The 25,086-nt window shown below is 44.5% G+C and overlaps 2 protein-coding genes and 2 long non-coding RNA genes across 7 annotated transcripts in view; 3 read left to right on the top strand and 1 right to left on the bottom strand.

Moving 5' to 3' along the window:
• The window catches only part of AFF1 (AF4/FMR2 family member 1), a 52,366-nt gene extending 47,170 nt beyond the window's left edge, over window positions 1-5,196 (top strand). Inside the window, exon 21 of the mRNA XM_010709723.3 lies at window positions 1,165-5,196. Within this exon, the coding sequence (XP_010708025.1) occupies window positions 1,165-1,286 (122 nt within the window). The 3' untranslated portion in view covers window positions 1,287-5,196. The remainder of the gene's footprint in view (window positions 1-1,164) is intronic.
• Window positions 5,197-6,109: 913 nt separating this feature from the next.
• Window positions 6,110-23,853, bottom strand: KLHL8 (kelch like family member 8). 3 transcript variants are annotated; one of them, XM_003205571.4, is made up of 11 exons: window positions 23,622-23,853; window positions 18,172-18,553; window positions 16,612-16,928; window positions 15,160-15,708; window positions 12,263-12,449; window positions 11,468-11,611; window positions 10,633-10,744; window positions 9,014-9,182; window positions 8,755-8,914; window positions 8,147-8,348; window positions 6,110-7,727 (listed from the first exon to the last, which is right to left on the bottom strand). In XM_003205571.4, exons 3-11 carry the CDS (start codon window positions 16,816-16,818, stop codon window positions 7,604-7,606), a joined length of 1,854 nt encoding a protein of 617 aa, XP_003205619.1. In that variant the 5' UTR covers window positions 16,819-16,928; window positions 18,172-18,553; window positions 23,622-23,853; the 3' UTR covers window positions 6,110-7,603. The 3 variants fall into 3 exon arrangements, with proteins under 3 accessions (XP_003205619.1, XP_031408916.1, XP_031408915.1); XM_031553056.1 differs by lacking the exon at window positions 23,622-23,853 and adding an exon at window positions 22,908-22,995; XM_031553055.1 differs by lacking the exon at window positions 23,622-23,853 and adding an exon at window positions 21,110-21,197.
• On the top strand, window positions 7,679-15,378 carry LOC104910618. 2 transcript variants are annotated; one of them, XR_004159516.1, is made up of 7 exons: window positions 7,679-7,758; window positions 7,884-8,047; window positions 8,702-9,264; window positions 11,042-11,155; window positions 11,516-11,684; window positions 14,546-14,614; window positions 15,262-15,378. It is a non-coding gene; the product is annotated as an uncharacterized LOC104910618 (long non-coding RNA). The 2 variants fall into 2 exon arrangements; XR_793252.3 differs by lacking the exon at window positions 11,042-11,155.
• On the top strand, window positions 17,211-21,112 carry LOC104910620. The gene is made up of 3 exons (XR_004159517.1): window positions 17,211-17,299; window positions 19,004-19,204; window positions 21,011-21,112. It is a non-coding gene; the product is annotated as an uncharacterized LOC104910620 (long non-coding RNA).
• Window positions 23,854-25,086: the final 1,233 nt, after the last annotated feature.

The raw sequence follows: 25,086 nt of genomic DNA, 5'->3' as shown, positions 1-25,086 counted from the left end.
TGGTGAGACTGGTTTCCTGCTGTAACAGAGTAAGCAAGCAGCACTTGGAGTCCTTATTGAGTACGTGACCAGCATTTAGCAGTAAAACAACTGCTACGTTCTTCTTACACAGAATCACAGAATCATAGGGGTTGGAGGGTATCCCTCTGAGGATTATCTGGTCCAACTTCCCTGCTAAAGTCGGTTCCCTAAAATAGATTGCACAGGAAAATGTGCAGGCAGGCTTTGAATATCTCTAGAGAAGAAGACTCCATAGTTTCTCTGGGCAGCTGTTCTAATGCTCTGTCACCCTCACAGGAAACTTCTTCCTCATGTTTGTATGGAATTCCTGTGTTCTAGTCTGTGCCTGCTGCCCCTTGTCCTGTTGCTGCACACCACAGAACAGAGCCTGGCCCCACCCACTTGATTCCCACCCTTTAGATATTGATAAGCACTGATCAGATCCACTCTCCAGACTTCAAGCCTTCCTTTCTCCAGACTGTACAGCCCCAGCTCTCCCAGCCTTTCCCCACGCAGGAGATGCTCCAGGCCCCCATCATCTTTGTCGCCCTCCTCTGGACTCTGTCCAGAAGTTCCCCATCTTTCTTGAGCTGGTGAGCCCAGAACTGGGCACAGTGCTCCAGATGTGGCCTCACCATGGCAGAGCAGAGGAGGAGGATCACCTCCCTCACCCTGCTGGCTGCACTCTTTGTGACGCAGCCCAGGATCCCACTTCCCCTCATGGCCACCAGGGCACACTGCTGGCTCATGGCCAACCTGCTGTCCACCAGGACACCCAGGTCATTCTCCACAGAGCTCCTCTCCAGCAGGTCAGCCCCCAGCCTGTACCCATACGTGCAGTTATTCCTCCCCAGGTGCAGGACATACCCCTGTTGAACCTCATCATGTTCCTCTCTGCCCAATTCTCAGCCTGTCTGGGTCTCGCATTTTATAGTTTTACTGTTAAAAATACTGTTTTGTTGTCCCATGACACAAACAGTGGTGGACAGGCAACAGCCCCAGTGTGGACACAGCTCAGTCTGCAACCAGTCAGCCCACCTAGTGCTCGTAGTGCTGTTGTTCATCACACACATGGTGTTTTGGGGTGAAGGGATGTATTGCCAAACATGCTGTGCCTGTTGCGTGAAATCAACCAACCGTTTTCTCTCTCTAATCATTTTGCAGAGTTTTTTGCTGAACTCAGCACAGCGGTGTGCCCTCTGGCACTGACCAGTAGCATGACCGAAATGGTACACTACACTAGACAGGGTTTACATTGGCTGAGACTGAACACAAGTACGCCTTAACCGGTGCTCATGGTGGCTAAGTACCTTGAACTCTTTTGCACTTTGGAAGCTTCAGAAACACTCTGGCTTGCTGAATCATTGGATACAAAGCACCTGCAAGGGAAATAAATAAAGGTGAAGTAATCTGGTTACACTGGAAAAAAATGAACTTTATTTTTAGGGTAGCATTTTGTTGCCTTGGAAAAGAAGAGACAGAGGAAGGCCTCAGCATTGATGGCGCCTTCGTTTAAAATGGTGAAGTGCAATGAATCGTCTGAGTGGCTCTATGTGTTGATGGTCTAAAAACATTTCTATTACGAATAACCAGCAGGACAATAATCACACCTGAAGAAGTGCCGACAAGAAGGAAATCTGCCTCCAGAAGTTATTATGCAACACACCACAGTCTGCAATGGTTGTGTGCCTGAAAGAGATGTGAAATGAGTGTATTTGCGAGCATGGGTGCAGTCCATCATGTTGGATCTTTGTTTTTGGATGGCGAGTGGCATCCCCATCACCGTAACAATGTGGTACAGACAGCAGAGTGCTCTGCCTCACCGGCCCCAGTCTCACTCACATGCATTGCCTGCCAGCAGCTGCACTGATGACACCCTGCCACCTGTGCTGCACGTCCACTTCCAAAGTCACCTGGCACACAGCCTAACATGAAGTTGCTCACCGTCTCACTCGGTTTCAGCTGTGGAAGCCAAATGCAGCTGGGGCTCAGTATTGGCCCTGCGACGGAGGGATGTTGCTCCTGCTGAGGACACCTCGTCCACTCACGCTGTGCCCATTCAGGGGGAATGGACAGATGGAGGGCTGTCTTGGGTCACTGTGCTCACTTGAGCACTGCTTTGGGTGGGAGAGGTGGGACAAGAAGAGGCCACCTGGCCTCATGGGGCACAAGGTGAGTCCTGTGTTTGCATGTTGGCCTGCAGCCCTTGCTGGTCCTAGTGAATATCCAGGAACAGGATGTGGATACCAAAATCAAGTGCCCTTCATGTGGGAGGTAACCGTGTACTCTACCTCAGCTAAACCACAGAGTGGGCCCAGGGACATGGAACCTGTCTTCAAGGGAACACAAAAGGGAATAGCGAGGTGTTTGCAAGCCTTTGTCCTTGTCAGGAGTTGCATATTTGGAATTGTGATTTGGCAGGTGGCAGTAGCAGTGAAGGCAGCATCCACAGCACTTGTAGGAAAACAGCCATCTGTACCCAAAGATTTCCTGTTGCATGACAGCAGCATCCTGCCATCCTCATATCTGATAGTGTGCCTTAGCCCTCTGGTCACCTCACATCCCTCCCAGCTGTGGGAGTGGTGAAGAGGACGATATCCCAAAATAAATTGTGCTTACAGGGAAGAACGTATCTCTGGTGAGTTAGCTCCATTTCCCTCCAGCATTTCAGGGTGGAGGAGCAGGTCTGCAAGTGCAGCACTAACCCCTTGCAAAACACCTGCTGGGAGTTTGGAGGCTCACAAGAATCCGCAGCAAATACGGGGGGTCTGCATTATCAAACATAGTCCTGCAGGAGCGGCTTCCCCCTGCCATGGGCTAGCCCAGCAATGCTGTGCCAGAGATGCACCTTTGAGTTGTCCTATGTTCACTTTATTAAAAGCCTTAGTGCATTTCGGGGATAAGCTGCCTCGGGAAGTGGGAGGGAGTGACTGGGAGCCTGCTTGCTCCTGGCATGCAGAGTGGAGGGTTGCTGCTGCTTTCTGATTTCGCCTTGCAGCAAGGCTGTGTCCAAGTGCTCTAGCTGAGGAAGAGGGCAGGGAGTGCAGTTGTTGCGGAAGCAGCTGGAAGGTGGAACAGGGGCTCTCATTTCAAATCCAGGGGGTGGGTGGAAGCAGCGTTTTCTTTCTGTTGGTAGAAGAGACTGCTTAAATTGGAGCTAATTTTCAGAAAGCCATCGCATTTCCATCATGAGCCAGGTGAGAGGCCCGCGAGGGTTAGGGAAAGATGCCCATAGTTTTCACCTGAGTCTGTTCAGGCCCTTTAAAAAATGGGAAGAAAAAAAAAAAGGAATTTGCCACTAGGAAACAAAACCATGCATCCAAGGAAAATTAGAGGTGATGGTTGAGTCCCTGAAGGAGAGGAGGCTGTGGTGGCAACGCAGCATCATTTCCACGCAATATTTATTTAGAAAAAATAATGATGTGTTTGAATTGTTAAATGTTCTATTTTTAAGATGTCATTTATTTAAGAGTTGAAAAGCCCCACTTCCATGGAGACAGAGATCTCTTCTGTACCTGAAGGTCAAAGTCTGATTGCAATGTCCTTGTGTTTGGTTTTCTCCCTTCCATCTCGGTTCTCATTACAAACCTGTACACCTTATTTTAGGGACACGTGTCCCTCTTGTACATAACCTCTGCCCTGTGTGAGACGGAGTGTCCGACGTGGTCATTCGCTCATGTGGGTAATAAACAATACATGAAGTAGCCCATCTGTTGTGAGTCGTTGCCAGAGTCCTTGTGTTCTCAGCTTCTGGGAGAGAAATTGCTGTCTGCCATCTGCTTTGTTTGGTGATGGTGAATGTCTTTGCTCCCAGGAAGAGCGATTTCACCTCTCCGCGCTGCTGGGATACGTGTTTAATTCAGATCTTTTCTGCAATGCTTTGCTTTGTACCTATCGTGTTTGCTGCTAATGGATGTGGTTTTTGATGTAGCATCTGAAGCGTTCAGAATACTGGATCCTGTTTGAAATGCTTGCTGGCTATGTTGCTGTTACAGATATTGTGTATGGAAACAGATTTTTTTTAGGTCAATGCACTTTTTCACTGCACATTTAAAATCCTAAGGGCAAAATTCAAATTGGAATACGTAGAAGAAACAGCCAGTTAGACAAAACTTGAAATGTGAAGCACCTGGTGCAGTTTTCAGCTGTGGATGAGGTGAGAGGAACTTGGTGTCACATTTGCAAACATGGTTTGCTGGAAGCAATTGATGCTTGGAGCAGGATGGAGCTGGGTGGTTTGGTTGTTTATTGAACCATTGTTTACCAAACCTGATTTTGCAGCCATGTGTATTTTATTTTGAGATCTGTTATCTATTCTGGGTTAGCTGTCTTTCTTTCTTTGGCTTTGCTTACCCTTTTCAGAGGCAACAGTTTTTGGCAAAGCAGCTGCATGAGAGTTGATTGTGATCTCACTTGGATCTCTCTCTGGCAGCTCACGCTTGCTTTATATTAATGGCACTGTTAATAATCAAAATCAACAGCGTTCCTGGGCCACTGTCAGCATTTCTGAATGTGTTTCCAAAAATTAGTATTCCCCACCCAAGGGTTTGTATGCACATCTACAACATGCTGCTGCTGTTGCTCTGGGGTGTGTTGTGTTGAGGCACAAGGCCCCTGGAAGTCCTGTGGGGCTTCTTTCCTTTCCCCCAGTGTTGCTGAGGTCAGGCTTTTCTTTGGGTCTAGCGTTTTGCATCAGAATGCTTCTGTTCAACCATGCTTCTGTTCAGCCCGGCTTGATGGCTTTGTTCTATCCCACTCCTACATTCGCGAGGCATTCCTGGGAGCTGCGTGGAGCCCAGCACCTTTTGGCACTCCTGGCTGCTCAGAACGGAACTGCTGAGATGGAGAGAGGATTTAAATGTCATCGCTGTGTATTCTAGTTTTTTTTTTTTTTTTTAACCCTATCTTGCTCAACATTTTAAAGTGCATGTGAAACACAACAATTCTCAGTGGAGATGTCCTTAAAGTAAGCTTTGAATGTTGCTGAGTACTGCCTGACAGGATCCCGGCCGAGAGAAGGGCACAGGGGATCCGTGACAGTTTGGGGAAAGAAAAACCAGGTAAAGTTCCCTCCAGAAAAATTGTGTCAAAGATCTTTTTGTCTGTCTTCTGTACTGGGGGATGAACTGCTGTGTGTGTGTGTCTATGGATATATAAAGACAGAGTTTATATATAATTAAAACAAATGAATTTTGACTTGCTTGTTTTTAAATTCTTCCAGTGAAAGAGATGGTGACGCAATCTCTAATGGCAAAATGACAAACAAGCTGCCGGGGGGTGGAATTTCTTGTTTCAGCAATCCAGAGCTGAGTGACCACAGCCTCGGCTCTGCTCTGCTCCCCTGCGCATTTCCCTGGGGGCACCCGTGTGTGGCTGTGGCTGCGGCTGCTGCCCCTGCCTCGCTGTGGCCTTTGGGAGGAAGAGAGCAGCATGGAACACCCCATCTTGCTGGATTGAACACTGACTCCGAGATCCGATGTCCTGATGGCCTGCATCCCTAAGCATTGCTTCCGCAAACATCGACGCATGCTTGCAGATCACATCCCTCTTGGTGAGAGGTGGGCATGTTTTACGGGCCATATGCCCTCAGCTTTGACCTTTGTTCAGCAAGAATCTTAACAAAGGTTAATTAATTAATGTTAGTTAACCTGCTAACAGACAGCTGACAGCAGCAGGCTGGCCCTAGGGGCTGGAGATCACAGAAGTGGGTTGGGATTGAGGGCTGCTGCACAGCTGTGTAAGCTCAGCTGTGAGCATTTGTGCAGCACAGATTCCTGCCCACATCACATCTCTTTTTTCTTTTTAACTGCCTTTTTTTCCCCTCTGACAGGCTTTGATGGAGGGCACACTGGCTTGCCTCTCTGAAGCCTGCACAGCACAGATGTGTCAGGAGGAGGACCAGTTGGGTGATCTGTGGTTCAGACCAGCAGGTGCCTGTCTACGTGGATGCTGTTTGTCCACATCTGACTGCAGTCAGATGGCTGCAGTTATGCAGCTGCCTGTGGACTTGGTTTTGGTGCTGGAACAGCTTTCAAATTGGAAGCCAAAGCACTGCATCCAAAAACGCTGGGAGGTGACAGCAGCATCAAGCCTGATGACAGAGCCAGGAAAGAATTACAAATGTTAGTTTAATCTCCTGGCTAGGAATGCTGTGCTTTCTGCCAGCTCCAGTCAAGAAACCATGCAGAAGTTTAGAAAACAAATACAGATGTGGCAGAAACAGCCAGCAAAACATAGTGGAGCATCTGGAATGAAGTACTTGGGTTTGCAGCACATGGTGCTGCAGCGACACAGAGATTTGTTTTACAAGTCAATTCAGCCTAAATGAAAATATAAGGCTTCATTTCATAGAATCACAAAACCACAGCATGGCTTGGGTTGGAAGGAACCTTAAAACCCACCCAGTTCCTGTTACTGAAGGCAAAGACATTTGCTGCTCTCCTGTCACCTGAACAAGGCAGAAACTTGGGGTTGTGGTCACAGACAGCTATCAGTCCCTGCTCAATGCGTGCTTGGGCAAGAACAGGATGCTGAGGTCTTTCCAGCCAGATGTGACCTTGCAGTCAAGGTTTGTGACCGTGTCGCCTCTGCTCAGTGCCGAGTTCCTGTTTTAGTCCTTGATCAAAGTATTGCTTTTTTTTCATTCTTCCTGCTGCTGATTGAAAGCTTCAACTGCAGTACCTGTTTTGATGAGATTTTTTTGGCTGAATAATCCTAAGGACCTAGGACCTCAACTGTTACCCCACATTTGTTACTGTATCCTGAAGCTGGGCTTGACAGCTAGACTTGCACTTAAAGCTCTCAACGGAACACTGCAAATTCTTCTGTGCGTGTCCCTTTCCTATGACAAAAGGGATTCAGAGACCACTGAAGCCTTCAGCTGTTACTTTGGGATTGATTTCTCCATAGACGGAACCTTTTAGAGAGTCATTACTATAGATTTTATTGAGGATAAAAGAATGTCAGTATTCCAGTCACTATGCTCAGGCTTTGAGAGTCTTTTCAGCTTTCTAACAGGTGTGTGGGGCTGAGGGAGCACTTGAGAGGCAGGTCCAGGATGAGTGCTGCCATCTCTTCCACAGCCAGCAGTCCCACAGCAGGGGCAGTTAACATCTGTATCCAGTTAGCTCAGGGAGAACCTGAAAAGCTCTGTTTCAGAGTTCTTTTATGATTAGGAAATGTTTTAAGATTGCATTCCTGATAATAAGTTAGTTATGTCAATAAATGGCACTCCAGTCCTTCAGGAAACACACAGCAGGGCTGTCAGGTGAGGCTTAGCGATGCTGCCCACTGCTCACTCCTCACCTGTCCATGCCTGGTTTGCAGTTCAGTGAGTCCCTGCAACAGCTGCCTCAAATGGCTCTTTAACTACAGCTCTCAGCAGGTTTTCTCCTGTAAGTCACACTGCTGTCCCACATTTTCACAGGCTCTTCTGCACTGCTATTGTCAAAAAGCCACCAAAAGCTTAAAAGTCACAGATGGTAACATTTTCACAAGGAAACCGTGCTGTGTTTCTTAACCTACCACACAAACCACCATATTTAAAAGCTCTGCAGTGCTTCTGTATGATTGTTCTCGTGGAATTTGGAGGAGGCAGCTGAGTTCACATGCAGTCAACTACATTGCTGGATCCTTGGCCCACATCACGGATCTGGCTGCTGAGGCAGGCGCACACGGCAACGCCTGCCCCAGCTCTGCAGTGTGACACAGAGCCAACGAGTTCCCACCTGGAGAACAGAGCAAAGGAGAAAAAGACAAGTAAGTTTGTGTCCTTTCTGAGCAACCTAAAGTATTTATTTCCAGGATCTGAAATTCTATTATAGAACCTAGTTATTAAGTGCATAAAGATACACTTTGTTCATTTATTCTCATTATTTCTCCAGTAAGTTTTGTGTAAGAACAGATTGGATCCACCACAGGAACACAGATTCTCACTGAATGAAGATAACAGGACGAGGGACGGCCAGGAGGAGGAAGAGGGAGGAGGATGTGCTTAATTATTTCAAGAAGGAACTAGTGACATGAGCAGCACTCCCACATCGCTTATGTGAGTATTACTCAATTACTGTACACTGCTTCTGTTACGCTGAGTTCCATACAGGCGGATATGATCGCTTTCTTAGGCCAAATAAAAAAAGAGAATTACCTGTTAACTATGGGATCAAATGCTTCCACAGTATTCAGGTACGCGTTGCCATTGTGACCTCCAACTGCAAAAATTCTGCCCATCAGTGTTGCGATGCCAACTCCCCCCCTTGGGGTTGTAAGCTCTGCGACGTATTCCCATTTGTCACTGCGTGGGTCAAAGCGCTCCACGGAGCTCAGTGGCGAGTTGTCATCGAAGCCACCTGCAAAGAGTCACCATATACTGATATCTGGCCACTTCCAGTGATGGTGATAGCCCAGATGTGCATTACAGGGCTTTTCTTAGCATGCAGTGGGTTAGTACCCCAGGTCTACGTTTTTAACCAAATCTTAAAGCCACCTGAAAATTAATCCAACAGGTCTCTCCTCTGTCAACATGCTCTTGCGGTACTTTCAAAATAAGCCACTGCTGAAAACGAAAGTAGGAAACAAATCCTTGAATAAGAATGACTTCAGTAATGTGTTCCCATTGGTGTGGGCAAGCTAAACTTCTTATTTCCTGGCTACCACTCTGGTGTTCAAGCATGTCCTCGTTGTGCTTTCTTCTCCTGCACAGGAGCACATCGTACAGAACAGCTCTGTCCAACACAGTGCCCCTGGCCTACTCACCGACAACATACAGGCAACCGTGGAGCTCACTGACGCCGTTGCCGGCTCTTCGCTGGCCCATCTCTTTCACTTCCATCCACTTGTCCAAATGGGGATCGTATTTCTCCACACTGGAAAGAGACGCTATGCCATCGTTGCCACCCACAGCGTAGACGTGGTTCTGAAAAAGTTGCATAGGGAAAGTTTGTTTAGAAAACTTACGTAATACTTGAAAAGCAGCCCTGGATCCTGGCCCTGACCTGAGAGGAAACAAACTCACCATGAGGGCTACGGAGCCAACTCCCCCCCGGGGCGTGTTCATGGGGGCTATCGCACTCCATCGATCGGACTCGATGTCGTATCTTTCCACATCACTGAAGCATGTGTTGTCATCTAGACCTCCTATTGCATAAATGGGGCCGCCGAGGGAAGCAAGAGCAATTCCTCTCCTAAGAGAACCACAGAATCAATGCCTCAGTGCATATCCTTAAAGGGGATGGGAAAGACATCAGGTGCAACATTAACTGACCGGTAAGACTTTCAAAGTAATGGGAAAAAAGTAATGAAGTAATGGGTTTGTAATACTGATCCGTAAGTGTGACCAACCCTCTGCACACTGATGGCAGTGTCGCATCATTATCCAAAAAGTCTTTCTAGTGTCTGCGGCATCCCATTAGTGTTTTATCTTCACCTCAGTTTCAGCTGTACATCCTGGTCATCAACAAACAGCACTGCTGCAGCTAGAATATTTTTAGACTGCAAAAAGAGGGAGCTCTGGTTTGAAAAAGAAAAGAGGAAAAAAGGCAAGAGGGCATGCAGTATCTTGTTTTAACTGCATGTCATCAAAGGTCCAAGTCTTCTTTTCAAGCATTTGGATATTTGAGGTTTTCCCAGTTACTGGATTGCTATTCCTCGGTACTGAATCTTCCATCTCTGATCTTATTTGATGTATCTGCTGGTTTTAGCTTTGTTGGTATAGCTGTGCCTATGACTTGGGAATTAACTTTCCAGGGGCAATAAGTACATTCTAAAAGACAAACCTGTGCTTGAACTAGATCACTGAATTCTGATTTTTATTAAGTGTACGTTGAAATAAGTGGAGATTTTTTTGTGAGATTTATCAGTACTCAAAGTGCAGTCAGTACAGTGAAATGAAATGTATTCTCATTAGAGAAATTATTGAGAAAATCCTCGTGTTACTGCACAGAGTGTAAGGTAACGTGCAGTTTTCTCTCCAGAAGGTGTTCTAGGACCATCTCCTTTTGCTGGAGAAGCAGGGTGTGGGCAAGGCTCTGCCCAGCTTCCTGATTAAGAAATGTCATAGAAATCCAGAACTGAACCTTGCCAGAAGGAAGACGTTCCCTGGCTGTGAAGCATTTTACTACACACATGCTGGTGGAACTATCATTGTTTAAAAGAGATAAAATACCACAAAACCACTTAACCAGTTTCTGAAACTTTATCTGTTATCAGAATATAAGCACAGTTGCAACAGAAAAGCTTCTCTTCATTTCTGAAGCCAGTCATCCAACAAAAACCCCCCCAAAAATGGCTGAGAGTGGCATTAGAAAGCAAAAAAGCATAATCCACATTAGCAGCCAGGGGTTCTCCCTCAAGAGGGGGATTTTGTAGTTCTGCACTGAAACACTTAGTATATTACACAAAACTTTGTGTTTGTGCAAATATGTGATATATGCAAGCGTGTGACGCAGATTTTTGTTTGCTCTGCAGAAGATAAGCATAGTATTTAAGTCAGAACGTAGAAAAAAAATCCTAAAAATAGCAAAGTTTGGAAACTTGTATAAAGACAGAACAAACAGGTTTTCAGCAGTAGCAAGAAATGATGTATCACGGAGTAGGACTTAAACTTTGTACCATGCTGGATCATGACACACATACCTCTTTGTGTTCATTGATGCTTTAATCATCCATTTGTTTGTGAGAGGATCAAACACTTCCATGCTTCCTAAATGTTCATTTCCATCATGTCCACCCACTGCATAAACTCTACCTGAAAGGCATATGCATATTTGGATACGGAGGTTGCTTGGTAACATTTCAGTTTTCATTTACATGTGTGGGGCAGCAAGCCCAAACGCAGGGGTCATGTTTTTAAAGGTTTTCAGTACCAGGTTTTTAGTAAGGAAGGACTTTGCACTTTTATATGCTCTAATCAACCAGAGATCTGTTTTATCACAGATTTTACACAAATCTTGAGATGCATCAACGGGGAATCTTCCCAGAACTCAAGTAGTGCAGGCCAGGTCAATTTCAGATGTTTACCTCAGGCTCTCCACAATTTTTATAGGGAAAGATTTCCACTCTTCTGCAGCAACACAGGGGCTACCATGGGCAGAGGGGAGTTGCATCATGGATACTAAGCTGCGCTGGCCTGGCAGAAGTTGTGGAGTCAAAAATAAAGGTTGGTCTGTCCTCGCAGTCTTAATGACAGGTCTGTACAGATTTAAGTATGAAGGAAGCTCATATGAGTACTAGCAAGCTCTGGGTTACTCTGCTGTGCAGCTCCATTTCTTTAGGAATGATTTGAAAAAGGTTAAATCACTTAAGGCATCAGGCTATGTGCAATTGGAAGTAATGGCTTTTCAGTAAGCATGCTCTCAGATATTAGAATTGTTTCCTCTTCATGGGGAATAAGCTTTATGAAAACGAAGAATATTCAACTGATAAGCCATGCAACTCTTTTAAATAAGGTTGCCTGAGTAGGGTTACTGACCTCCCACAGAGATTACACCCACGTGTCTTCTCCTGCTGTTCATTTCAGGGCCGAAGAACCAGCTGTTCTTATTTATAGAGTAACACTCGATGCTGCGAAATGGGTCACCTGATCCTCCTCTGCCACCGACACAGAACAGTACACCTGGAGGAGACAAAGGAGGTTTCCAGAGAGCTAGCAGAGAAAATAGGGATAAAATTCTACAGCGGAGTAGACGGTAAACTACATACTTCAGGAGAAGCCATATTTCACTTCAAGGATCGCAGTAATTGCCCTGTATATGGGATGATGGACTTTGGCATTTGTTTGGCATGCTTTTAGGGCAATTAACTGTCTACTCTCTTTTAAAAGCAGAGTGTATTTTAAACAGGCTCTTTTCTGATTTGCTTAGGGAGAAAAACTGATTGCTACATCTTAACTGAACATAAAAATTAGAATTTGCAGTCCAACATGCATCACTTGCTTTTGGTGTTGGCGAAGCGGAGTTTAACAGCTAGCTCAACCTTCTGGCACCACAAGGTGTATGTCCACTGGTTTCTGTATAGCTTTTTGCTTACTGCCTGCACATAATGCTCTTAACAGCTCTAGCCAATCAGATTAAATGCTGCTCTAAAAAAGAAAATGCCAAAATTCTGTACAGTAAATGCAGCCCGTAACCTAATCACCAGAGGGACATAATGGCTTTCCCAGTTATGCATTAACATCCACTTCCACCAAGCTGACTAGTCCTATGCAGATGCACTGCCTTTTCTCCACACCACTCCATACTGGATAATCAGACACACATTTAATTACCAGCAGTTTGCTTCCTTGGTGTTGTGCGAATGGAGTATTCAAAGTCTGGCACTGCCCTGCTGCTCAGGTGAAGGTGGTAGTTTCTTGCTTCATCCAGCAAATCCCTACATTTTAGATTCTGCTTGACAATCTCTTCCTTTGCCACAACACCCATAAGGAAACAAATGGGCAAGAGAGGCAGTCGTACCTGACAGAAATGAACACAGTTGGAGTAACTGGCTAAACTGAACTGACCATTTACAGTGACGTACACGTAACGGACTGCAACTTGCAAGCCAACTGTCAGCCCCACACTCTTCAGTAAGAAGAGCAGCTTTTGTTTTCTTTTCCAGACTAACCCTAATACAAACGGTTATTTCTGGTGACAATTATTTGCCGCAACCATTTGTGATTATAGGCAAATGCCTTTGCAGTGGAGGAAGGAGAAGGGCAGCTGCCCATACCAGGGGGGCGTGAGCACTTCCTTCCCGAGCCAGTCACAGTACGGTCTGCAGTTCTACTGGGATAGCACATTTCAGATTAGTGTGGTAATGGCAAGCCAGAATGGAAACCCTGTAAGGTGAACTAAGTGTCTTTTAAGGAGGTATTTCTGGTGCAGGAATACCCTTCTCTGGGGAGGGCTTGACAGACCTTGCGATAAAATGAAACAACCAGTTACAGCTAATTGCCAAAGTCTGGAGGGAGTAGAGGACAGACTGGGTGGCAGAGAGGAGTACAAGGCAGTAAGTACAGTCTTTTCAAACAAGACTGTAAAATCTTGGCATCAGGTTCACATTGAAATATAATAACAGGAGAAGGTTCAAGTCTGTTGAAAAGATTAATGTGAAAATAGTGTGATGACACAGCAACATAAAGGAGAGAGAACTGTAAGGATGTAACTGTACTGGCAGATGTCGATACTGCGAGGTTGTTAGTGCACAGACACATTTCAGTTTCCTAATGGCCATTATTACCAAGGTGTTTCTTTCCTCAAATTCTTTCTATCCTTCCTCACAAGAGCTGGTAGTCAGGCTCGATGACAAGGCTGCCTGGGTGAGACCACTACCAGCAGCCACTGCCTGGAGCGATCCCAAGGACAGAGCAGATCTGAAGTGAGATCAGCCTCAAAAAACCACCTTGAAACTTCCCTCCCCATAGGAATTCATTTCTGCAAACCTTTCGTTTGTCCTTCTGGGAGAAGCAATAGGCATATAAAGGACAATCAGAGTGGGGTGTCAAAAGGAAGGCCAGCAAGTGGGACAGGTCTGAAAGGTGACAAACTGAAATAAAGCAGTGTCTTGCTTTCAATGAGCTCCCAGATAACTCAGCAAGGTGAAGGACAAACCCAGCATCTCAGGAGCTTTTCAGAGAAGCAGAACAGTGCTGTTACACAAGTGCCCTCGCCTCTAAGTTGGTCTCTCTTGCAGTTCTTCCTAAACCACTTGGGTTCAACCCTGTTTCTTCATTTACTTCGGCACTAGTGTATTTGAGGCTGACTCAAAGCACTGCCACAGCCCTGCTAATAGACTCGGGAGGTTAACGATGCATGAAGAACTCCAGGCTGATGAAAATGCAGAACCTATGATAACAGGAAAGCCCCTAAGAGTGACCATCATGTAGTATCAACTGTTAGGAAGCCTAGTCCTGCTTTCTGCTAGCAATAACTTGTATTCAACTCTAAGCTCTACATATCTTGCTGAACAGCCCTTACTTACAGTAAGGGTTTTACTTTTTCAGTGCTTTGCTCCAGACTCTGGTTTCTATGAACAAAGCTATTAATCAATCTGCTAACATTATATTCATGTATTTTATTCTATTTTAATTATTATTATAAAAATGTAATGATTATTATAAAAATCAACTGCATCCTTTTAAAAATCTCCAATTACATGGCCTGTATATTGAAAGGAGGTTTTTTGTACCAAAAACTGAACTGTTTAAACTGAAAATGTTTAAACAGTTGTGATCTTTTACAAGGAAAAATTAAAAATGATGTGTCAAGACAAGAATAGCACCATGTTAGCAGACCTGTTACTCCCATGATGCAAACAGGATGAATGCAGCATGTTCCCAGTGGAGTTCAGGGACAGCTGTGAGACTCCCAGCTGCTCCCATTTACTATGATGCATGTGGCACTCTGCAGCACACAACGTGTTCCTCCTCCTCCTTAGGGCAGGTTCCTATCTCAAATGCTTGATTTTAAGCTTCCATAATCAGCACGTGCAAAGCTTAATTGGAACAGTCCATGTTTTGACAGGAAGGACTCTGGGTGTTCATCCAAGTGACCCTGTGACTCCATTACAGGTTTCTCTCAGCAATGAACACTTAACAAGCCTAGGGGATTAAACTGCATGCTCCTTTCGGAGCCTACAGGTAATCAGCAGCTTTAAAACTCTAGCTTTAAAGGGTCTGCAAAATCTTGGCCTTTTGTTATTTATGTATACAAACATTCTAGAAGTAGCATCGCTTGATGACTTATCTCCATTACAGTTTTGCCTCCCTAGCCATCTAACTATACCCCTTCAACGGCCTTGTTCTCCTTTCTAAGTACAAATGCTTACCAGCAAGGGAAATTACGTATGGGCTGTAGTAACATCGAGCCACATGAAGTGATGGCTCTGTGTTTTCCACCTCGTTGCGTGTAAAACGAAGGATATTGTGCTGTGACACAGATGCGGCTTTTTGTTGATTTCCCCTTCCTCCCTCTGCTGATGACCTTAGAGTAAGTAATCTTTTTCTTGACAGAGACTGAGCAACATAACTTGGTGCTGACATTCCCAAGGCCTAACCTGCTTGCACTGTCAATACATAACTGTGAATACAAGACGAAGCACCAAGTGCTACAAACATTTTTCTTCTTAAAATCTTCCTAAGTAAAAGCAGCTTACACAGAACCAAATCAGTGATGCCTGCCCTACCTGTGCGAGAATTTCATCCAGCCACGTGGCATGATGCTGTGGATTGGCTAGCAGCCACTTGATAGCAGCACTGTAAACCTGCTTTTCGTTTTCAATGTTCAGGTCGCTGGAGGACAACAGTTTATGGAGGTGCTGAGGTGAGACGCTCACGAAGTCTTCACACTCCACCACCTCAGTAAAATGTTCACAGGCGTACTGATCGGCCATGTCCATCAGGTCAATGCGGTTGTGGCTCTCTGCGAATGACCTGACCGCCAGGCAGTTGGAGGGATGGAAGTGCAGCTTCATGTATTCACAGCACGCCTTTGCTACCAGTTCCACCTGAAGAATGCAAGCAGCATACAGGAGTGGCTGGACATTATCCACAGTCAGTGTCAGCCGGGAAGAGTAAACAAACTTCACGAGGTCTTCTATCGCATCGCCATCAAAGTCCCTGATCTCAATCAACGTCTGCTTGGCTTCAGCCATTTCTGAAAGAAACATGGCTCTGAAGTAAGGTATAACACACGCCAGCACCAGTTTGTGGCAGGAGATGAGCTTTGTACCAACCTAAGAAAAAGAGAACAAAACTATTTAACTGAAACATCAGTGTCAGTAATTTTCTTCCAGCTATAAAAGACAGTTAAGCTGAAAAGGTAGACTTTTGGGCCCAATATACATTGAGCTTCTGTATTTTGCTGAAACAAATGAACTCTGTCTCCCTCATACTGCTGATGTTAGACAGCAAGCAGATTTCCCAAGCAGATTTCAGTTGTAACCTTACCACCAGAGTAGGACAAGGTTGTAGCAGAAAGAAGCAGTACTTAACTAAGAAATACTTTATGTTTGTAGGTGCTGGCAACCACAGCTACAAATGGTAATTATAAATTTCCTGTGATCAGGACATAAGTAATAAAAAGCTGAGCTGAAAAGAATGCATTTAAAATAACACTGTGCAAGAATAACAAAACTAGTTTCCTCCTTTTTGTTTCCTCTTTGATCAGTTGTAGAACAATGTGATTGAGAATTTTTTATTGCCCAGGAGAATGCTGGAAGTTAGATTTGTTACAGAAATCCTATTTGCCAGGTAAGATCTAGCACAGAAACACAGAATGCAAAACTACAGATAAAATTTGGGATCGCAGTGGGTGAACAGAGAGGCTGCAAGGAGCTGGAAGCACACAGAAATGACATAGTAGTAAATAAATCAAACATGGGAACTTCCTTACAGGACAAATTGGGTGAGGTGAGTCATGTACCTGCTCTCTTGGATTGTCAGTATCTTAATTGTTTACATTTTAGTTGTGACCTTCGTAAATGACAAGAAATCTAAGAGCTTATCTAGAAATGCCTCAGCTCAAACAGGGATTCTGTTGCTTCCATACCCCTGCACAAACTCATTGCCATCTCCAACACATTTATAAGTTAATCTTCAGATCGTTAAACACAATGAACGTGGGTGGTCTTTGTCACCTTCAATGTAACATCACAGAGCTCTCCAGCCTCAAAGAAGTGGAGAAGAGAGCTGTGGAAATCCTTCCAAGCCTCGTTTGCTTCGAATACAAAGATATCATCTTCACCATCACCGCTGGAAGATCGAGTTTGCTGCTGCTGTGGCCGCCTTTTTCCCTTCACTGGATGTTGTTTTCCCTGCTCTGGGACCATGGATTCTGAAGCCATTGGTTGTTTCGTCTTTTGCAGTGTGAACTGTCAAATATTCCCACCAAGACAAAGTCCAGCCCATCAGGAGTCAGTCCTAAAATGTAGCTAAGTTCTTTTCATCTTCCTATCTAAAAGCACACACACAAAAAAAAAAGACAGAGGAGATATCAAGTACTGTCAGTATCCACCATCAGATTACATTCTAAAATTACTACCTCTGATCTCATTCGGGGGAGTGGGAAGAGGGAGAGGGGAAAAGAGATCCATAGGCAAATCATATGCAGGTACCTTTGGGAAAAGCCCTCGTTTATGAACTTGTTCCCCACACTTGTTGAAAAAAGATATGAAGAAGAAAAGGCAGTGATGTGTTCTCTGCCATTCCTCACCAAACATCTGTGGATGGCAGAGGAGCAGAATGGCCATGGACCACAGGCAGATGGGCTTTTCTCCTCATCTCATCACTGCTGCCAGAGACAGACTGCTGATTTGACTCCGACAGGTATGTTTGTACATACTTGTTACTCAGTTTTCCTCAATCTCAACAGCTAGAGGAATCCCCAAGTATTATCTGTATTTACGCACATGTAAGCAGTATAGAAAAATGAAACCACTCTAGTATTGTTTCAACAAGAACTAAAGAGTAAAGGAATGTATGCTTAAGGAAAAATCTTGGAATGACAATGATTTCCTTTTACTTAATATTAACCCAAAGATGGATGTTTAAAGCATGAAAATAAGCATCCCGCAAAAGTCTGTCACTGTTTGCTAGCTTTTATTTTAGCTCTGTCTACCTGTCTTAGCTGAAGATTATTTTACTGTTTAAGATTCATGCAGTTCTGACGAAGGGAGTCGTGGTTGTTCTGCTATCACAACTTTCCCAGGATTGAAAAACACATCTGGGATACCACAGAAAATGGAGAGAAGGTTTATTTTGGCTTCAGTCACACAGATACTCTTTCTAATACTGTGACCTTCAGCCTGGCTAAGTTTGAAGTCCACCTTTTTATTTGTAGGTAAAACTGAAGCAGTAGGGAAGAGCACATAGTTTTCCAGCTTGATAGCACATGTGAAGTTTCAGCTCTGTGTGTCTAACACCCGTGACAATTTGCATCCCATTAAGTCAATAAGATTTAGGCTGTGTGTCCACATGCTTTGTGGAAGATGGTAAAGCCCACAAGAAAAATATGAAATAGTACTTGAAAGCATGAAGTTACTGATTCAAGTTACAAGCTACTGGAGTTCTGTTATATTCTGGCAAGGGAGACCAACAGATTTGCAAGGTTAAAAGACAAACACAAAGAGAATATTGAGTAGTGTGTTCCTCTGCTATATTGGGATAGTTTTTGTTTTGGTGTTTTCTGGTTAACTTACTGTGCATTCTACTAAGAAATGATCCTTGCTCTAATTCAGTGATTTCTGCTTCTGGGCTCTGGCACTGGAGGAAGTTGACTGATTGAAGAAACAAAACAAAGCTTTTAAAATAAAGATGTAAGTCATGTGGGTGGGCACAGAACTTCTGTTCTTCTGGAATATTTTTAAGGAATCCGTGCCACTTAATACATTTACAACTCCTCATGCATCAGAAGGAGCAGGAAGTGACTCCAGGTGATCGTACGGTCTCAGTCTCAGCGTTGCTGGCAGCTCCAATCCTGTGCAGTCACAATGCTGTTGGCTGCAGTCAGCCAGGCAGGTTACAGTGAGATGAAACGTGCTTAGAATATTTACTAATGCTGCAGTAAGCAAGGCATCCTTCCTGTAAAAGATATCCAAGAAAAAGACTGAAGTTGGAATACTGTGCAAGGGTTTTGAAGAACGTCATGTGTTATTCAGACAAACAATGGTACTTTTATAGCCGAGTAGAAGCGCTGCTTTCAAACAGAACTGCCACTGATGACTAAACAATGGTTTGCTGCTCATAAGTCATAAGGTTATTTCATTTGCTATTATGTGCTAAATTTATCTGCATGTTTTAACTGACTATACATATGGCTTTACCACACGCATGTGGCTCTTTGTAAAAGTGGCTGCTGGTGTAAGGTTTACCTATTCTGGACATGCCATTGTAAACACCAACACAAAGCCCACAACTCCTAAGCTAAATTAACACTGCTGAATTAACTTCTTTTTTTTTTTAAAATATAATAAATTGAACAGTAGCTCAAAAGCCAAATGTAACTGCAAACCATGTTTTTTGTCCTTATAGGACGCTCATATCAAACGAAGCTGCTGGAGATGGTCTGAGCAATCATCTGGATGAAAAGAGCGCAGATGTGGACTGATACATTTAGTACTGGTTCTGCAGGAGCAGAAACTGGAGGCCTTGATCCCCTCACACCAGAGGAAATCACAGTTACAGGAATCACACGTACCAGGAAACTCTCAGTATAAATCATGGCAATATCGAGTAAGTGTGTGGGCACATAGAATCATAGAATGGCTTGGGTTGGAAGGGACCTCAAGGGTCATCAAGCTCCAGCTCCCCTGCCAGAAGCAGGGCCACCATTTAATACTAGACCACATGACAGTAAGTTACTCCTCACGTAAAAAGAAATTTCTTCAAGGAACTAAAGTTAACAGGCTTAAAAAACCTGAATTTATAATTCAGACACCGAGCAGTCTGACACATTGTGGCTTCACTGCGATGAGACTTTGTAACAGATATTAATATCCTAGGTAAGAGTTTTGTTCTTCCCCCATGTCACCAATTCAGGAGCATCATGCTTCCGTGACGTTTCTTGCTTCCCAAATCACTTAGATACTCTATCCATAAATCCTCCACTTGTCTTAATTATAGTATCTCACATTTTGAGTCTTCAAATAAACCATCATCATCTGTGGAAGACAGCAGCTGAGATTACGAGACAGCTGCACCTTTGTAGAAGATGGAGGTCTCTGTAGATACCCAGCTGGCTGCTGATAATTAATTAAGAGCTTACCAAGTTGCATCAGACTTGAGAAATATCACTGTCAATGCTCCTATCATTTATTTAAGAAATCAAGCAATGTTTACGACCAGAGATTTAAAGTCTGTCAACAACCAATGCCATAAAGAGTCTGTCATATAAAAATGGTGCACTTATGAGTTAAGCACAGAAGTAATACTATGAGATGTAATACACAACATTAAGGTCACGTATTTGCAGTCTATGAGGAACCAGGCACAAGGAGAGATGTGTAATTTGCAGAAACTAATCAGGCTGAGCTGATTTAAACACCCAACACTCAGCCTTTATTATTCTTATACTTTAAACAGAACAGAAATGAGTTTTAGTAGTCCTTTAATCAGAACAGTAAATGGAAATGTGAAGGTCAGTGTACTTCAACTCCAAGCCTTCCTCCTTGCCTGAACTGGAATGATAAATTGTTTTGTCATTGCACAGACTTAAAGGAATAGCATAAGAAAGTGGTATTTTTCAACTCCTGAGCAATGCAGAAGTTTAAGCATCACTTGCTAGGAGGCTTAATAAGCATTTAGGTTTGTGTGCACAATGTTCTGTCAATTACACACTCAGAATCCACTGACTGACACAGAAAAGCCATTCAGATGTCCCTCAAATAAACAAGAATGCAATCATTGCAGCCAGCTGCTTGAGGTGAGGTTAGCACTGGTTGAACACTGCACCCAAATGGAGGCTTTCTTCTCTGAAGAGTTGTCACAGCCAGCCATAACCCTCCTTTCATCTCAGCAGTGAAGAGCTCTGGCCTGCATACAGCCTGACTACACACTTCCACAGCATAAGTGATTGGCTCAAAGGAATCTGAAGGAAGTGCCTCATTCATAACATCATCAGTTGTTACTCTGTAAGCAGTCACTTTGCACTTTTCATAGAAGAGCAACCTCACCGATGCAAAAAGGCCTTACTCCCTGTTTACAGCTCACCATTGTCTGCTGGCATCAGCTCAGCAATTTTACTTCTCGAGTTGTAAACATTTAGAACATCTGTCATGTCTGTGTTGGCAGCTGGCCAGAGCTGATATTCAAGGATCCCATCCGAGCCCTTCTTTACTACTGCATGTATTCAAACAAGCAGAGATGGTAGCTCAGAGCCCCCTTACAGTAGAGCTGCTTTGGTTCAGCTAAGAAGAACGTCCTAAAGTGAATGAACTGCTATAGGTCCAGTCATTTTGGCCAAATCATCTGAAATTGAAGTGACCATAAAACAAAGCAGTTGCCTTCATTGTAGGTAATGTGCCTCAAATAATTTTGCAGCTTAAAGGGGGTAGGAGCATCGGCCGCAAGCAGGACAAGAATGTCACTCATGAAACGAAGGAAGGAAACAAGAAAAGGATCCTCCCCTGTGACACTGACCTGAGAGAGGATTGTCCTCCTGCCTCCGCTGCCACAAACAGAAAGATGCTTCCATGATACAAGAAACAAAAGGACTCTGTAATAACCGCAGTGAGGAAGTGCTCAAATGAGGGGTTCTGTGACACAGGTAGATCCAGTGCTTGTTTATCAGTCCCAATACTGCATTCAGAAAAATAAGAAGCAGCCCAATGTCCAGGAGAATTAAAGATATGGGTAAGGCTCTACCCACACTACTGTATGTAATTTTGGTTAGTCACATGCAAGGCAGACAAAATTCATGTTTTTACCTGTGCAGAGACAGACAGGCATCTAACCAGGGAACTGAAAGGGCCCATTAATTGCAGCAGACTAGAGATTTGCCTTCTGTAAAGGCAAAATATGTAGCTCTAAGAGCATGGAGTTTTGGAAAACAACTCAACTACAAATGGAATGTGTGCATATAAATATATATTATTTTGCACATGCAAATGTGTAAAGCTAATTAGTTAAAATGGAGCTGATGAGTTTCTGCAGGTAACTGTATGGTGCTGCCGCCTCCCACAAGGCTACATGAAAACATGGGAAAGTTCAAGTTACATGCTGCACTGCAAGCCTATGCTTAGTTTAATTCCCATTAAGTACATCTGAAATTAAAGTAATAACACAATTCAGATACCACATGCCTAACTGGTTTAGCTTGTTTGAAACCACTGGGTTTAGAAAACCATAAAAAAAGCTATCTTAGACAGCACTACTGGGGGATTCCTATGTGCTTAAACGGTTTCAAAGGTTCTCTGGCAGGCATAACAACTGTTTTGCATTACTTGTCACAAAAAAAGGCATTTCAGAAAACTGAAATGGATGGGTAAAAAGCTCCCTTAATGTAAAACCCAGAAGAAGCTTTTAGCTGCTTCTATAACCAAAATCACAGCAGTGCTGTGGGCACAGACAGCGAATGAAGGCTGCTATTTCTAGGAAAAAGATGTGACAGAAAAAGGACAGAAACGATGTTTTGCAAAGCACAGATAAAATCTTATTTTGGAAAAAAACTGCAGAAAGAGCCATGATGCAGTGGCACAGGCTGCCCAGGGAGGTGGTGTAGTCACTGTCCCTTGGGGGTGTTCAAGAAGAGGGAAGATGTGGTACTGAGAAACATGGTCAGTGGGCATGGTGGGATGTGTTGGGGGTTGGACATAGTGATCTTTAGAGGACTTTTCCAGCATTTATGATTCTATGAACAAAACTCATCAGGATCCCCAGCATAGTGAGGAAGAACTCTGCTATAAAAATAGTACTTAAGAGGCACTTTGTTTATTCAAGGTAACCTTGGGAATACCCAAAAAGTAGAACAAAAAGAAAAAACACTGCAAATCCATGCAGTTCTCAAGAGCAGGGCGAAATGTTGACATATGCGCTTAAAGCAAAAGAAGTGGTTGCTGGTACTTCATGTCTGTAAGAAAAGAGAGCAGACTCATACCGAGGATTTCAATTAAAAAACAGCAGTCTGATGGTCTCTACAGCAGCATTTAGTCCAGCCCTTCGTAGGAAGCATTAAACTGAGAGCAAAACAATTTCCAAGACGGTGTTTCCTAATATCCCATTATCCTGGAGCTGTAAGCCCAGGAGTGGTACTTGAGCTGTAAGCTCTTTCAGCAACCTGCACACAAACAACAGGCACAATCTCAGCACAGCAGATTTACAGATAAGAGTTCAAACATGGATTATAGAGTAACCACCTCACACTAATCCAATGTTTCATCTTCAGAAGACTGCTGAACCTTGCACAGCTTCACCTCCATGACAAGCAGAGCACACCCACCTGTTAAGATTTAAGCCTGCATGCATTCAGTATGGGAATTCAGCTACTGTGGTACTTTTCTGTGTAAAATATGCACTGCTTGTGCTTCCAGCAGCCTTTATGACAAGCACAGAACACTCTAAAACTCTACATTCTTTCACCTTTATGACCACATCCTGCAAGAGAATTATAGAAAAAGGTATATAGGAACTAGGAGATGAACCACCTACACGTTCCTTAATGAGACCTCCGTAATTGCAATTTCCCACCAACCAATAAGGAAGCGGTCCGGGGGGATGGCATGGTGGAACCCATCAGCACACAGAAGACACCTGGGCAGGGCAGGGCAGTTTATAATGGGCAGAAGTCACACTTCCCCTTCGCACGAGCAGGAAGGAAGAGCCCGGAACCCCTCCCTGATAACTGCAGGTAATTTTTTCCACCGTTTAAGAAACGCAAGAGTTGCTGTGACCCTCCGCCACCCCTCTCGCAGCCCGGGGCTCCCTTCAGGGCGCAGAGCCCCCCTCAGGGCTCGGGGCCAGGCCCAGCTGCGCAGCGCTCCCCGCTGAGGGCCGCGGCCTCCCGGCGCTCTGTCTCCCTCTCCCTCGAAACGGGCTGGGGCCGCTGGAACCACCCGAGGAACTGTTCATAAGGCAGAGCGAGGGGCGAGAGGGGTCGGGGTGATGGCGGGGAGGGAAAGGAGGGGTGAGTGAGGGGCCCGGCGCCACCGCTCACCTGCGCTCCGCCGAGGGCCGCCGGGAGGAGGGGGCGCGCAGCGCGCATGCGCGGTGTGGAGGCGGGAAGAGGCGCTGCGGGGTGATGGTTTGGGGCTGTGGTGCCTGACGGCAATTCGGCTCAGCGCGAGTTGCTTCTGGCAAATGTCGAGCCTCGAGGGATAGTTCCTTGAAGTGATGCACCCTGCAATAGGGGATGTAAAAGGATGGCTACACTTAATACATTTGCAGAAAGGGGTGAGTGGCTCAAGGTGACTGAAAAGGGCGTTTCTGAGGAAATAAACGCTTTGAATCCTTTCATTTCTTCATCCTGTATTATTCTGTGTGCGCTAAGTCACCACACAGTCGTTCTCCACACGAACTCATCGACGTTCTGTTGGGTTTGTGGTTGCGAGTGGGGCTCCTGGCATAGCTGTGTTAGGAGGTGATACTGCTAAACTAACTAATGCTAAGCAAAATATACATGGTTGGATGTTAAGCATACTTAACTGAACAATACTCGCCTTCACAAAACTAGCTAATACTAAGCAAGACACAGGGAGTCAAATGATAAGCAAAGCCTCCTTTATTTACCTAAGAAGCCCAGAAAATCGTTGTTGTCTAAGTAACTGCACAGAAATAGCGAGATGAGAGTAAATACCGACTGCTGCAATATCAATATGGCAAATAACATCTACAGTGTCACGTACATGATGTGCTTTTCAGCATACCATCTCTTGCAGTGCAGGTGCTGATGATGGAAGTCTCCAGGCACCACTGCTGAACTCTGCTCCAGACCGCCAGCGTTTCATCGATACCATTTCATCATCATGTGGTCATCGAAAGATTATGTAAGTTCTGCCCACTGCTTTTCTCCACTGCAGTTTACCTGTGACAAGCTGTAAGCAGGCACCAGTGAGCACGAGTGCCCGGAGCTGTGTAAAAACTGCAGCTATGGCTGTGTACACAGGATTTGTTGTGAGCAATGAATGTATTTCCCTGTTGCACACCTGTTGAACTGCAGTGTTTCTCAAAAACTATTTTGTGAGCATTAAAAAACTGCGAATGCAGAGGAGAAATAGTTTGTATGAGAGCATGTTTATTCATGGTAACAGAACCATAGGCTGATGTGAACTTATTCCTGTTCTAAATAAGGTTTTGCAGTTAGGCTGGGGTATTCTCAGCTAAACTCTCATGGTACCCTAAGTAGAAAAAGCAGCAGGTCTGCTTAGAAAAGAGCAAAATGTGTGGCTATATGCAGATTGAAAGCAGCTGCAAGACTTAGTGTACCAGAAGCTTGTTTCAGAAAGGAATTTTATTTACAGTATTGCAGGCTTTGTGAATGGCCAGTGATCTTGGACATTTAAAGGTGGTGATACAGCAGAAAAAATTAATTTAACTGCTGGGTTCTGGAGGTTCTGTGCATGTACTGGGCTCATCTTTCTGAGCCGCTGCCTGAAATTTGATACAATTGCACGCATATTGGT

Source organism: Meleagris gallopavo, chromosome 4 (genome assembly GCF_000146605.3).
Source record: "Meleagris gallopavo isolate NT-WF06-2002-E0010 breed Aviagen turkey brand Nicholas breeding stock chromosome 4, Turkey_5.1, whole genome shotgun sequence".
Classification (NCBI taxonomy): domain Eukaryota; kingdom Metazoa; phylum Chordata; class Aves; order Galliformes; family Phasianidae; genus Meleagris; species Meleagris gallopavo.
This window is presented reverse-complemented; position numbering and strand designations above follow the sequence as displayed.